This window comes from Rhipicephalus microplus, unplaced genomic scaffold (genome assembly GCF_043290135.1).
Source record: "Rhipicephalus microplus isolate Deutch F79 unplaced genomic scaffold, USDA_Rmic scaffold_15, whole genome shotgun sequence".
Classification (NCBI taxonomy): domain Eukaryota; kingdom Metazoa; phylum Arthropoda; class Arachnida; order Ixodida; family Ixodidae; genus Rhipicephalus; species Rhipicephalus microplus.
Genome location: NW_027464588.1, coordinates 5,579,617 through 5,594,668, shown reverse-complemented (window position 1 = coordinate 5,594,668; position 15,052 = coordinate 5,579,617). Strand labels below are relative to the sequence as shown.

Genomic DNA, 15,052 nt, shown 5'->3' with positions numbered 1-15,052 from the left:
TCATTCATTTTATCTACGCTAACTTTGGTTTCCTTACTAAGAGACGAGTACCTGTTCTGAAGAGAGACTCTGAATTCCTGTACTTTCCCTCTCAGTGCTAGCTCATTGGTTAACTTCTTTCGTATCAGTTTCTGTCGTTCCTTCTTCAAGTCTTGGCGAATTAGAGATCGTACTATTTTGTGGTCACTGCATCGGACCTTACCAACCACTTCCGAATCCTGCACGATGCCTGGGTGTGCACTCATTTTAAAGTCTATTTTATCTTATTTTCGCCTTTAGAGCTGCTCCTTGTCCAGTTACGGTTTCCTCATTTTTGTAGAAAGTATTCAAAATTCGTAAATTATTGCGTTCTGCAAATTCTACTAGTAGGTTTTCTCTGGCGTTTCTAGTACCAATGCCATAATCTCCTACTGCCTGGTCTCCAGCCTGTTTCTTCCCTACCTTTGCATTAAAGCCTCCCATCAGTATAGTATACTGTGTTTTTACCTTACTCATTGCCAATTCCACGTCTTCATAGAAGCTTTTAACTGAAGCGTCATCATGGCTGGATGTACGCGCAAAAGCCTGTAGCACCTTCATCTTGTATCTCTTATACCGTTTAATTACGATACCTACCACCCTTTCATCAATGCTATAGCATTCCTCTATGTTGCCAACTATGCTTCTGTGAATTAGGTACTCCACTCTCAGTTCTCGTTTGTAAGCCAATCCCCGATAGCAAAGGACGTGCCCATTTTGTAGCATCGTATAGGCCTCATCTGACCTCCTAACCTCACTGAGCCCTATTATATCCCATTTAACACCCTCTAGCTTCTCGAATAGTACAGCTAGACTTTCCTCACTAGATTAGGTGCCAGCGTTAAACGTTGCCAAGTTCAGGTTTCAATGGCGGCTGTTCCAGATCCAGAGATTTTGAGCACCCTCTGCTGCGTTGCAGTTGCTTCGCAGCTGACCATGGCAGCGGTCATGTTGACCTCCACCCACATGGTCCACTCTAACTTGTAAACCCACATAGACATCGTAGCTATAAAGTAGAGCACACGTAGATAATATAAAACTAGCGGAGTGAAGACTCAATTGAACGCGAAAATAGAAGGCAGACAATTAAACGAAAAACGACATTAAATATGCTTATGGTCCCATTAAACTCGACATTCGTAATATTAGCACTCTATCAATGGAGTTCTGCACCAGCTGGCAGATACCAATAAGTGTCATCAGTACAGGTCAGTTATTGTACATAGGCTCTGCTACAGTACTTTATTGATTAGTTTCTTGCTTAGATATGTCTCACTTCGCCTCTGCAAACAGTGATAGCTATAGTCTCCTTCATCTTCTGGATCACCACCTATCATTTTTCTATTAGCCTCACCTTTTATTCTTCTGTTGTGGTTAGATACACTGCTTAATGTTGAGGCCATCACATTTTTCTATGGACTGTAGGAACGCCACATAAAAATATGTCACTCTTTTCTTTCCTCTGTGACAACACTTAAAACGCTTCTTGCGGAACTCAATAGTGGTTTACACTTGCATCAGCTCCAATTGGCAGCTGTTTTTTATTGATATTTCTCGCCTATAGAGAGCATTTCTGCATTTTAGAATGTTGTGTTCTGTCTTACAATTTGTTGCAGTCGACATAAGCCACACTCGCCATCAGTTTTATGTCTTCAGGTCGCCAGTCCATGCTTCTGAAAACATCACACTGTGCTCAATGCATAAGATTTCTTTTTAGATAAAACCAGCAAATGTGAGGGATGGTTGTTGATAGTTGTGTAAGGACATCACCACTAACGTTCAATATACCAGCGCAGCAGCGGTACGCTCAAATGTTCTTTTTAAGTGTGTAGTGCTGGTTACACGAAACGTATTGTTAAATCGTACGCCTAATTTCATTATGATTTTTTTCCGTTTTGAGGAGAGTGTTTAGAGGGGTATCAACATAAAGTGAAGTAGCTGTGTGTACATCGTGGTTCCACCAGGAACGTTGGGTACTCTTGCGTCTACTGGTGACTACACTGCATAACTTATAATCTTAGATGACGTAAGCACTCAGGTTTGAGCGAAACTGTCAGTGTTATTGAAACAACGTGTGCTTTACAGTATCGTGTTATGAATATCACACGTAGCCCCACCGTGGTGGTCTAATGGCTAAGGTACTTGGCTGCTGACCCGCAGGTCGTGGGATTGAATCCCGGCTGCGGCGGCTGCATTTCCCATGAAGGTGAAAATGCTGTAGGCCCACGCGCTCAGATTTGAGTACACGTCAAAGAACCCTAGTTGGTCGAAATTTCTAGAGCACTTTACTACGGCGCCTTTCATAATCATAAGGTGGTTTTGGGACGCTAAAGCCAACATACCAATCAATAAATTATTCAAACAATCAAACAATCAATTATTCAATTATTATAACAAAAACAAAAGAAATATAGTACGAGAGTGTATTTATTCATGTATTATTTACCTGCTGGACAGATCTCGGTGATATATGTTTATCTCTGAATCTTAAATGTGTAGCTTATGAAGCTCTTTACGCTCGAGATGCTTCGGTGAATTGTAGACAAGCCGTTGTATTCAACGGAAATCAGTTGCCTGCAAGGGCTGATCAAAATATAGGTCAGTTTCTCTTGATGTATCGTCCTGACCCTAAAAGTAGTAAAATAAGCATGTCTGAATCATTTTATGGCATAGAAACCTCCAGAAAGTACTCCTGCTATCTATTTTTATTTTCACAAATTTTAGCTTTATGATAACTCATGTTGCGTTTAAAATCCGTGCACTACTTTATCCGTCAAAGCTACAATTTCGTAATATATGCGTATTTCTTCCACTTCTATAGAAGTATTGATTTAAGGACGCTTTTCAGTTATGTAACGTACTAGTATTGTTACTCAGCAGTCCCCGTTAGCGCTGCTTTAGCACTGTTATGCCTGCGAGTCCACACCGAACGTCCACGCCTCTGAAAAAGGCAATCTGTGTCAAGGCCAGCACGCGAGCCCGCCTGACGCGAACAACTCAACGGCGTCATCACGTGGCGGCACCTTTCTGTCGCACAACGCACAGCGAGCCCCTTCAGCCCACGAGCCCGTTGCAGCAGTAGGCGCCTTCCAGTCTGGCGAGTCTTACGCAATGCTCGGCGGCGTCACTCGTCCTTGGGTGCAGCCACATGCGGCGGCTCCGGATTTGATGTGAATGACGCGGCCCAGCGGCGACCCCATTAGAGGATTCTGACCTCACGACCAGCGGCGCTTCTGGTTGGACATTTGGTTACTGAAAGAATCCACCCGATGCATATAAAAGAAGCCCTGCGGCGCGTCGCGAGCAGAGACCTGTGTGTCTGAGAAAAGAGCTCGGCTCTTCTAGTCTCTAAGCTGTCGGCCCCAGTGCCAAGTTTATAACGCCTCTGTATATATGCTGTACATAAAATTTGTTTACCTCACCGTCGTCTCGTCCGCTCGTTTATCAGCTCTGCGCAGAAGCAGTCGCGAGCTGAGAAACCTACGCTACCAAACGGCTGGTGACCTTCCCGGCGGAGTTCGAAGCAGTGGCGCCTTCAGGACCGTGTTGGCGTCGCCGTCTTTCGTAACCGTGGTGGCAGCGGTGAGATTTCATGGCGCCCTCCGTAACGTCGTCCGAGGCACGCTTCGTAACAGCACTCATGACACTATTTGGCTATGCCTATAGGCGTTGCGCCACAAAATCTTCCTCATCAACGTCTTGGTCATAAGTTACATCAAAGTATTAGAATGCGCAGTTTTGTACAAGCAAGAAAGAGTCAAGAAAGTCATGTTCATGCTGAAACTTAATCATCATCATAATCATGATCAACATCATTCTGAATATGCCCACTGCAGTGCAAAGGCTTCCTCCGTGTTCCACATATATACCCGTTCTTGTGTTCGCTGCTACCACATTATACGCACAATCTTTTCAATGTCATTTGCACACCCGAACGCACGTTTGCGTTTCACTGGAATAAAGTGAGTTGTCCCTATTCACCTGTAGTTACACTGCCTTCACACAACACCCTCTACTCATGCCCATTTTGTCTTCGTCGTTTCTTCTTATTGATAAGCTGAAGCTTGGCCTCTCACAAAAACTCCATGCCATTTTTATATTTTTCTCTTTCTCTAGTTTATGTCAAAGACGAAATGTCGCGCCCCGCTTCGATGGTGAAGTGGCTAAGGTAATCGGCTGATGACCCGCAGCGGACGGGATCGAATCCCGGCTGCGGCGGCTGCATATCCGATGGAAGCGGAAATGCTATAGGCACGTGTACTCAGATTTGGGTGCATGTTAAAGAACCCTAGGTCGTCGAAATTTCCAGAGCACTCCAATACGGCGCCTCTCCTAATCATATTGTTGTTTTGTTGCGTTAAACAATACATATCAATCAATGAACAAAATGTCGCGTTCAAACTGTACCTCTTCTGGACTTTGTCGAGTGCAGGAGTGACGAATGGACCCACCTTCTGTGAGCGTCACGAACGGGTTCTGTTTATGGCTCCTTGATTTCTACCAAAGCGCAAGCCTTCAATTCATTGCCAGCCTTGAATCTCACTGGTTCTGTTCTCCCGCGTTTGTGTTTGTATGCCTTGTTTTTGTTCCAGGCTTTAACTTATTGAATCACATAGGAAAGCAATTATGTTACCATCTTTTTCTTGATATACGGTACGTCCTGGTACTGGTTCTATCCAGGCTGAATCCTCTGGTAGACCAACACCACACTGTGATGTATATCCTACTTTCGCAAAGCCATCCAGTGGTCTATTTTGCAAAAAAAACGTCAGGTATTTTTTTGCTTCTACAGGACAACCATTTAGACTTCGTATAAAACTGCCTGGAAAGACAGCTGAGTTATCATTCTTGCATCATGGCATCTGGTGTCCAATAAATAGAGGATGTAGCCCGCGGCGGCTTTTAGAATGACTCCATTGTTGCTTTGTTGAGCTTAGTATTTCACGGTACGTGTAGGGACACTTACCATGCGGTGCACACACGCACTCTTTTGTTAGATTTTCAACAAGAATACTTCAATAGCAGGTATGTGATAAAAAAAGAAAACGAAAGCGGACAAAAGTTTTTTTCTACAGTTCTCTTTTAGTTTACTAAGCACTCCAAAATGTGTCGGAGTACGCTGCTTTATGTTCGTGAGTCAAGCTTTGTTCAGAGTATTCCGAAATGAAACGCTGGATAGCTTTTTCTCAGAGTGCGTGAGGAACTGTTGAAGGTATATTATTAACACACAAAAACACGCCACTCTGGCTAGAATACCCGTGTTTTTGATTGTATTGAGTCTATGGGAGATGAGGGGAAGGGAAAAATAAGAGGGTTTAATGACAGCGTGCGGGCGGACCGTGACCTTAAGGGGTTCAGACTCTATCCATAAAGCGGCAAGAGAGGTACCTCTCATCTCGCTTATTTGAGCCAAAGAAAGCGGAGACGTTCACAGCCGCCACCGCTAATGAAGACGAAAGAACTCAAGCGCCACGGAAGGCGAACGGGTGGTCGTGATGTTCAGACTGCGATGTTTGCGGCCCTTAGCGAGGCCTCGGAGAATATGACACTTGATCAGCTACCGTGTGTTCGGACAATTTAGTGCTCTGTCAGACCTGCTAGGAACGTATGGTAGACTTCAACGCTAAGATGTGCGAAAGGTGGGTGGCAGGTGCTTAAATTGTGTCAGAGCGCTTTTCTTTATTTGTTTGTTTGTCTTAATCTTAAACATTTCACTGTACTTTTTGGTTTAGCACTATGTCTGAAGAGGAATCAATTTCAGCTAGCGAGACGTTTTGTTTGCTTGTTTGTTGCCTCTCTATGATCGGACACACCCACTCAGGTGAGTTGGCCAAGAAGGCAGAGCGGAAGCTTTTAACCAGAACAGAACTACTGCTTATTGGTGTACGTTAAAAATAGTCAAATACAAACAATGTACAAAAATTTTAAACAGACAAAGAGAGAGAGAGAGAAAAAATAAAAAAGAAGAAAATCAAATTATGAAATTATGAGCAAACGAGGCTGCTGTGTTTACTTCACCCAACAATTTACAGTAAATGAAAGATAATACGTATTATTGTGCCTTCAACAGTTTATTCAACTGAAAATTTTAAGCAGAAATCAATAAGGGACTTAAATAAAAACGAAAACCGCCCTAAATACGTCAGTGTGCCAATCCTATGCCAATGTCCGAACACGGAACCACCAAAGTTTAGCAATGTTTTCGCCTTTGAACCTATATCTGCGTTTAAGTAAGGAATAAATACATGTTTGTATCTAGATCAAGAGTACCGCAGCGACATGATAGCTCACTGTGATGCTTCGTTCTTTTTATTTTTTCCTTTCACGAGAGACACTGGCTGACAGAAAGAACCCTCTTTCTCACGTTTTGTTTAATCTTCTTTTCAGGTTTTATGAATCTTGTCAATGTGAAGAGAAATTTTTTCTGTGTATTTTTTTCAAGCTCTAACCATTACCAACTGATCAGTTGGCCTTTTTGTTTGCCGGCCTCTCTAATCATAGGCAATAAAAGTGACACACCAGGGTTTAAGAGTGAAATTCACAGTGTAATTACGGGGCGAGCCGCTGTGGTAGACTTCAGAGCGACTTCGGTCAACTGGGGCTCTTTAACGTGCACCTTTATATAAGCTAAAATATTTCGACAGAGTTGCCTGTTTGGCAATTTGGTCAATTATTATATGACTTTCATAAGACTCTAAAAAAGAAATCATATATTAGCCATTGGCATTATCCTAAAGAAAGAAGGTGAAGCAGTCGTGCACAAGCCGGCCACAAAATAAATCTCTGTCTGCCGATAGCTAAGAAACATGCACCAGAAAAAAAACACAAGGTGTCGTAGAAAAGGTCCAAGGTTTCGATTGCCAGGCTGCATAAATTGACTAAACAAACAAACAAAAACCTAACTAGAAAAATTAAGAAGCACAATACAAGTGAACCAGTTTCCAAGCCAGGGAAACACCCTTACAGAACACTCAGACGACGCAGACTATAGCATGCACTGCATTAAAAATGAAACCCTCACAACAGAATCTAACCAACAAAAACGACTACTGCGGTAACCATGGCAGAGCCAAAAGACTAAAAACAACTATAAACAATGCAAAAGAACCTTGCCGAATATTTTTAACGGCCTAACCACTGCAAGAAAAACATCATACGAAGACCTCAATGATCCGCTGTTAGCTCTAGCCCATCAATCTCACGCAACCACAGCAAACACAAGCCCCTTAAGAGTCGCACTATATAGACGCGCCTTTTCTCTTTTTTCTCAGATGGTCCGTCAATGACACTAAAAGTTGCACCTCAGCACCTCCGCTGTTATTCTTCCTGAAAAGAGGATCACTTGATTCCAAAACGTCGAAAAAGAGACTCATTTTATGGTTGGCGCCTTGTTAAAGTCAAAAGTTTCATATGAGTTTATTGTTAGCATATCGCCTTAATTTTAATTCGATCACCATGACCGACAGCTGAACTGGCCTCGTTCGGTCTGTTATAGCGCAGCGCCTTCTTTAAAACGCAACTGCGGCGAGTTATTCAGACAAAAACCAAGACATGATATGAAATCGAGAATACGTGTATAGGTAACAAATTCCCAGCGATGATATACTCGATGCGGTCGCAATACAGATAGCACAATAATTAGCAGTTATATATGCCAGTAATCGTGAAAAATGAATGTGCGTGCAAGCTATACGAACCGCAACGCGTGACAACGTTACTAGGTGATCCAGCATTGTATGACGCATACAGAGCTCTACACCTAATGCCCAAGGAAATAGGTCGCATAGTCATCCATACCTTGGCTCAGACCACGCCAAGGTGAAAGCGATCTTCTTTTAGATGCGGAGCATCTAATACTCGAGGCTTGTAGTGCGGCGCCGTCCGCAAGCTTCCTCCTCCTTTTTCCACCATCTGTGCATCCCTTCCTCCGCTACACACCGCGCGCGCTTCACTCCTCCACCATCTGTGCACCCTTCCTCCTCTACACACCGCGTTCGACATCTACAATTCTCCTGATTCTCCAGTGGACGCGCATGCGCCGTCGCGCTTCGAGAACATTCAACAGCTGACAGTGCATGCGCAGTCGCGCTGTATATATACTCAAGGTTGGCGCTTGCTCGCTCAGTTGCCGCTCGTCGGTTGGTTTGTACGGCGCGTCGACGTCCAAGGTCGCGGTGAAATGAATTCCAACGAATCCACAAACACAACGATCGACGTCCCTTCGACCAGCGCCGCCCTTTCGCATACGTGTGTACTGTTCACTCATTTAACACCCCCTCCTACAACCACGTTAACCAATTTAGCCATCGACCCAAGTAAGTCGCAATTTAACACCCCATTTCGCAACCAAGTTAACCAATTTAGCCATCGACCCAAGTAAGTCGAATTTAACACCCCATTAACCAATTATATGCTCCGCATCCTCCTCAGTGTTCCCCCGAGGGAAGCTGCGGGCAATTTTTTAGATGCGGAGCATCTTATACTCGCGCCTTGTAGTGCGCCGTCCGCGTCGTCCGCGCCGTCCACACCGCTTTTCGAACATTCGACAGCTGACGCGCGCGCATGCGCCGTCGCGCCGTCGCCCACTCTTCCACCATCTGTGCATCCCTTCCTCCTCTACACACCGCGCGCGCTTCACTCCTCCACCATCTGTGCACCCTTCCTCCTCTACACACCGCGTTCGACATCTACAATTCTCCTGATTCTCCAGTGGACGCGCATGTGGCGTCGCGCTTCGAGAACATTCAACAGCTGACAGTGCATGCGCCGTCGTGCTGTATATATACTCAAGGTCGGCGCTCGCTCGCTCAGTTGCCGCTCGTCGGTTGGTTTGTACGGCGCGTCGACGTCCAAGGTCGCGGTGAAATGAATTCCAACGAATCCACAAACACAATGATCGACGTCCCTTCGACCAGCGCCGCCCTTTCGCATACGTGTGTACGTGTTCACTCATTTAACACCCCCTCCTACAACCACGTTAACCAATTTAGCCATCGACCCAAGTAAGTCGCAATTTAACACCCCATTTCACAACCACGTTAACCAATTTAGCCATCGACCCAAGTAAGTCGCACTTTAACACCCCGTTAACCAATTATATGGTCCGCATCCTCCTCAGTGTTCCCCCGAAGGAAGCTGCGGGCAATTTTTTTCTTCTCAGTAGATTGTATCGGCAACCTACTCCCCAACTTTTAGCCACTTAGAAGATGAATTTGTTCCAATGAGGCAGGTGGCAGTTTTCCCCGCTATCATAGGCTTTTCTGAAATTAACTGGAGAAGACTCTGGTACTCTGATTGTTCACCGACCATGGGAATGATTGACATAGTACACAAATTTACCTAGTCACCGGGTTTGCGGGTTTCAAACGCACTTGTGGCAATATATTGCTGTGTTTTGGTCTTCTTTCGAATAAAAGAACAAACTGTTGTAAGCTATGTGACTCGATTTGAATTGGTGAGCCTAAAATGTTTGGGTACTGAGGTGTAACTGCTTAACATTTGCTGATTTTTTTTGATGACAAATCAACGTCAACTGACGCGACGCCAAAGAGAGCCACGAGAACGAAGGTAAGATAAATTTGTGTACTAGCCATAATTTTCCTACTCGCTGAAACGCCGTGGGTTGCAGCTCCCATAGATGCAATAGCGCCAGTTTCCTCTAGTGTGTTTATAAGAAACTCATGCCCTACATAGCCTTCTGAGTCCAACGTGTTTTTACACGGCCTTCTGAATATATAGGAGGCACGAGAAACACACAAAAGAATGGGCCTACTTTGAAGAAAGCTGTGGGTCAGCAGCAGATCTTCGCGTCAACAGCCGAGTATCTTAGCTACTAGACGAGAATCTGGTAAACAAACGTATTCTCCTTCATCTCAGCTTTTAAATAATCTATGCCAACTGTGTTTTCAACCTCCTTATGAATTTCTCTGATATTATCTATCTATCTATCTATCTATTTATCTATCTATCTATCTCTCTCTCTCTCTCTCTCTATCTATCTATCTATCTATCCACCTATGTCTGCGTCGGCATGTTCTCGTGATTGCCCCCTTAATTTGGGGCAAGCCACCAATAATATATGGGAGGCTGAGATATTTCGATCAATATAACTCGCAGGTCATGACATTAATAATGTGAAAATCTCGTTGTGTACGTCATCAAACTCTTTCCACATGACACTTGCAGCAAATACTAGTATATCAAGGCTGAGTATGTACTACAGGTATGTGGTATGTGCCACAACTGATTAACAGTGTACAGTTACCCAGTAACGGTGCGAGCAGTGGCTATTTCTAGCTTTCGTTGTATATACACAAAAAAGTTAGGCAAAGAAATCAACGAACTGTGTTGCGAGAACGTTTCAGATGATTCCCAACAATATTACTGTGTACTTTTCGAGTTCGATAGAGAACAGCTTTAAAAGAGCACACACACAATGGTGAGATTGAAGCCACTGCAGTTCTTGTGTTCGGATTGAGCGCTGTCTAATTGAAGCACTAGTACTGGGATATTGTCTCCATTTCGTGTTTGCAGCTGAAAGACCATTGAATGTTTACTGCACAAAGTCGAGTGGTCATAGTGAGAATTCTCTTGAAGGAGATTGGAGTACACAGGTCAAGTGTGTGTTGACATAACGTCCTTAGAAGAAACAGATGCCCAGATGCACGCAAGTATTTTTTTTTGTGTCAGTCTGGAATCGTTTTCAAGTAAACAATAGACGCGAGTATACAGTGCTCTTGCTGAAAAGCAGGGCAAGGATCAGTTCTAGGAGATGCGCCAATAGTTTCCTTAGTGGATTACGCGAATCGTGAAGCTAAGCAGAGTAAGCGACAAATGGCAACGAAAATGGTACCAATAACGAACGCCAAAGAATGCAGATGCCTTATTTAAAGGTGTAACAATGCGTCATTTTTTGTCATGGAAATGTTTTCAATGAGCAAGGAAAGCTACAAAGACTCCAAAAGGGGATAAAAGTGCTCAAAACACAGTAGCGTATTAAATCATGTGAACATAACACACACTTATATACATAATTACATACATGTAGAAGCTGTGTGCAATTACCTCTGTGCGCTGAATTCATGGAGCAACATATTTCTGAATGCAATAATTATTGTAATAGCTTCGCAAGTACAGAGATTTTTGAAGTATTTACCTGACCTCAAACACCAACTGTAACAGCTTAGAAACTTTGTTCAGACGTATTCAGATGTGAGAAAGAAAAAAGAAAGTGACAACGAAAACATCTGTTTAGCGATGCATGAAGCTAGTAATGTTTTGGCTGGCAAATTCCTTCCGCCGTTCGTGCCCATGAAATCACCATTTTTCACTCACTGCAATGCATGAAAAAGGGGCTTTGTGTAGTGATAGCCAGGAAGTAGTAAAAGAGGATTTCCGGGTAACTTCTGTATGTAGCGACGTAAGTATCAAGCGGACCATGCGCAACACCCGCAGTGTATGTGCAGAGGGGTCCACTGTTAAAGGTAGCACCTGAGAACGTGTAAACTGCAATGGTGTTTTTTTTACAAACTGCCACATGTAGTGTCCATGTGATCAAGTAGAGGAGGTGACATTTAACATCCCCTGAAACAGGTTTCAAACCTCGCCAGCTATTGCTCGTGTCTTTCAACTCACTACATTCCCCTTGTAGGGTTCCTAAAACGAATATGAATAGCACCGGCAGTGAATATTGCTACCAGCTGGAGAGTAAAGCCCCGAAAAAGGGGCCATCTTAGCAGTTCTGTTGAAGGAAGAGTGCACGATGTAAAGCAGAAGTGGGGAAAGGGAAGTAGCAGGACAGGACATCTGACATCATGCTGCAGGGACGTCTGACATCATGCACATCAAGGTGCTACCTCACAAAGACTGGTGTGCAGCTGCGGCCTGCTAGCAATGTTTCAAAAATACAGGCAGAGCTTGAGAAACACTGAAAGTAAATGGTTTATCGGAACAGAAACTGCTCTGAAGTGAAATTTTGATGCTTCCGTCTTTTTTTTCTCATGTTTTTGTTCAGGGTGCTTTAAGCTGCGACAGAGGCATTATAGAGTGATTAATATTAGAGTAATACGAGTGTCATAAAGGCGGCATGTTGTAAACAAAATATCGTAAAATGCAGGTATTCGGTTGCTTTGCACGAGGCAAAATGTTGACAACACAAGTTACACCAGTATAATGAAGGCTAGGCATTTTACGTGAGTTAGCCGTGTTTTTCTTGTGAATTTGCAGCTTAACATGATATTCAAGGGAATGATTCTGCGAGGCCACTGATACAGTATCTTGATGACGAGGAAGTTCATAAAGTTTAATCCTATACGACAAAGTGTAGAGCAAAGAAACTAAGCTCGTCTTATTCCAAAAAAATGAAAATTTCACTTAAGGCAAATGCACGAAATTGGATCAAGTTTGTCTTTATGCTTTAAATTTAGGAGCAGTCCGATAGAGTGAGCAGCACTCATTGAGCTACCTACTAACGAAAAATTTGGTAGTCTAGTCAACTGTTGCACTTCTTCAATTAACACAGGTGGTGTAGCCAAATAGAAGAGATGCATAGATAACAATTTCCAAGGAAACGGTTCACTGGCAATAGCATAATTATGGTATGGTAGATTATCGGTAGTCAACACATGGCATGAATGCTGAGTAGCATTGTGTATTTTGCCTCAGGAGAGAATTATGTGCGCAAATATATAAAGAAAGCCTATAAATATTTGTTTTTGTTTGAATGAACACTTTTTTCTCTGGATATATTTGAACATATGCCAATATAACATGGAAACAAAACTCTGCTCTTTAGTGGTTATAATATGTATTCCGACTTTACACAACAAAATATAACAAATATACTCAAACATTTCGCCTTCTATGTGAGTGGAATCCTTAGTGTGCACAGGCACCAAACGTGTGGAGGTGACCGAATTCACTGATTGTCTCGTATGTGTCTACTCATCCGGATGGAGGCCGTGATTGTTGTTGCACGTTGGCTGGCCACGACGGTCTAACGACTCGAAAAGCTTTCTCTTCCCTCTCTTTTGTTCCTGAACCAACGTCGTCGAATTACGAAAGTTGAAGGCATGTCCCATTTTTCAACAGTGTTTGATGAGTTTTGTCTTGGAATGCGTGGTTTTTTGTGATGTCCCCTTTGTGTTCTTTAAAACTCGTTGACTACTTCCTGCCAGTTTCGCCAATATAAGTGGTGTCGCAGCCACCGCACAGGAGCTTGTAAACAACCCTGTGTCGATCTTTCGCAGGGGCGCTGTCTTTGGGCTTAGAGAGCACGTTTACCAAGGTGCAATGAGGCTCGAAATTTGGTTATTCCACCCAGTGGACGAAGCGCTACTTGAACAGAGTCTGAAAAACTTTCAACGTAAGCTACAGAAACAATAGGTTTTGTGTTTTCTCGCGGCATACTCATTGTTCCCTTTTGCATGTGTTTCTGAATGTCGTTGATAAACCTACTTGGATAATGGCTTCGTTGCAATTCACCAACCACATTTTCCATCTATATGACTTCAAGTGCTGATCAGTGATATATGCGACACCACATGCATGAGTGAAATAGGCTGGAAGCGACCAACAGGGCTCAGAGAGCACAAAGGAGACATTAAAAGCCACCCATGCCACGCATTATAAGACAAAACTCGTCGAACACGGCTTGACGACAGGACATGCCTTCGACTTCAGTAATGAGACAACACTAGCTCGGGAACGAAAGGGGGGCAAGAGAAATCTTTTCGAGTCGTGATTCGTTGGTGGGACAAGTTGGCGTGGGACAACAACCGCGGCCGCATACTAAGCGACATACAAGACAAGCAGCAAACTTTGTAACCTCCGCTCATTTGGTGTCAGGACATACTGAAGATGCCAGCTGCATATTTGGCGAAACATCTATGTAGTTTTTGCTATATTTCGTTGTGTTAAGTATAAGGCTATATTTTTAATCATGAACTGGCCCGTCTATTGGAACATGTTTACATCTGCTCCTTAGTTACAACTACGCTGCATACTGTGGCGTGTCAAAAACATGCTGATAATTTTATTTTCATGTTTTGGATGATTTTTTTATTTTGTTTAATGTACATATGCACGTGCCAAAAGAAGAAAATGAGCAGCAGAATTTCATCTTACTTTGCCACCACTGCAGCTGATGAGGAGAGACAGAAAAGAATATTACGCTGTGTGTGCCATCTGTTTGGTAAGCACCATATTTTATGGCAATTTTAAAATACTAGAAATTTTTTGTGCATATTTTATAATAATTAACTCAACGAACATTGCCACCCTGAAAATAACTAGGTAGATTGAATACGTTGGAGCAGAAGAACTGAAATAAGACCGTAAATAAGCTCGAAATGTTGGCTCTTTGCCATCATTAATGAGTAAGGAGCCAACCATTCAGCTCAATAATGCTTCACAAATTTCATCTCTGCACTATTTAGGTTTCCTCACTGCTGTGTTTTTTCACTTCTGGGAATTGTTACATAGCTTTCTGTCAGTCCTAAGAAAGCTTCCATAGGATGTTACAGACAGATTTTGTCAGCCGATTTCATAGGATGTTGCAGACAGATTTTGTCAGCCGATTCTCTGCATTTTTAAAGAAGTGCTCCCAATAATTTATTTTGTTTACTTGATAAGCTACTAGTAAAAGCCTATGTACTTCCTCTTCATAATTCAGGCCCTCATTGCCAATCGATTGCTTCGCATCATGGCTTGTTCCACGGTCGTCACAGCCATCACCCTGCAATTGCTGTTTGCCGACATCGTCGACAGTGTACCCCTCTTGGACGTACCCTGACCTGACGAGCTTGTTCACTCAAGTGGAACCACACTGGCAAAGTTTTGGGCAAAGACTGGCAACTTCAATATGCTGCTCAGTTTGCATATGTGAACTTCACTGGGCATGTGAACTGTTGTGGCGGTATAGATGTTAGTCGCTTCTCTGATGGTGATGCAGGTTGGTGTCCATTTGTCATTCTACTCTAAGATATTGCATTTCCTGTGCCTGCTGCTGTTTCTACCCGTAGTTGATATTTACGGT

At 43.3% G+C, this 15,052-nt stretch overlaps 1 protein-coding gene across 1 annotated transcript in view; it reads left to right on the top strand.

Moving 5' to 3' along the window:
- Positions 1 to 14,809, top strand: part of LOC142784735 (tetraspanin-33-like) — a 98,264-nt gene extending 83,455 nt beyond the window's left edge. Inside the window, exon 5 of the mRNA XM_075883236.1 lies at positions 14,690 to 14,809. Coding sequence (XP_075739351.1) covers positions 14,690 to 14,809 — 120 coding nt within the window. The remainder of the gene's footprint in view (positions 1 to 14,689) is intronic.
- Positions 14,810 to 15,052: the final 243 nt, after the last annotated feature.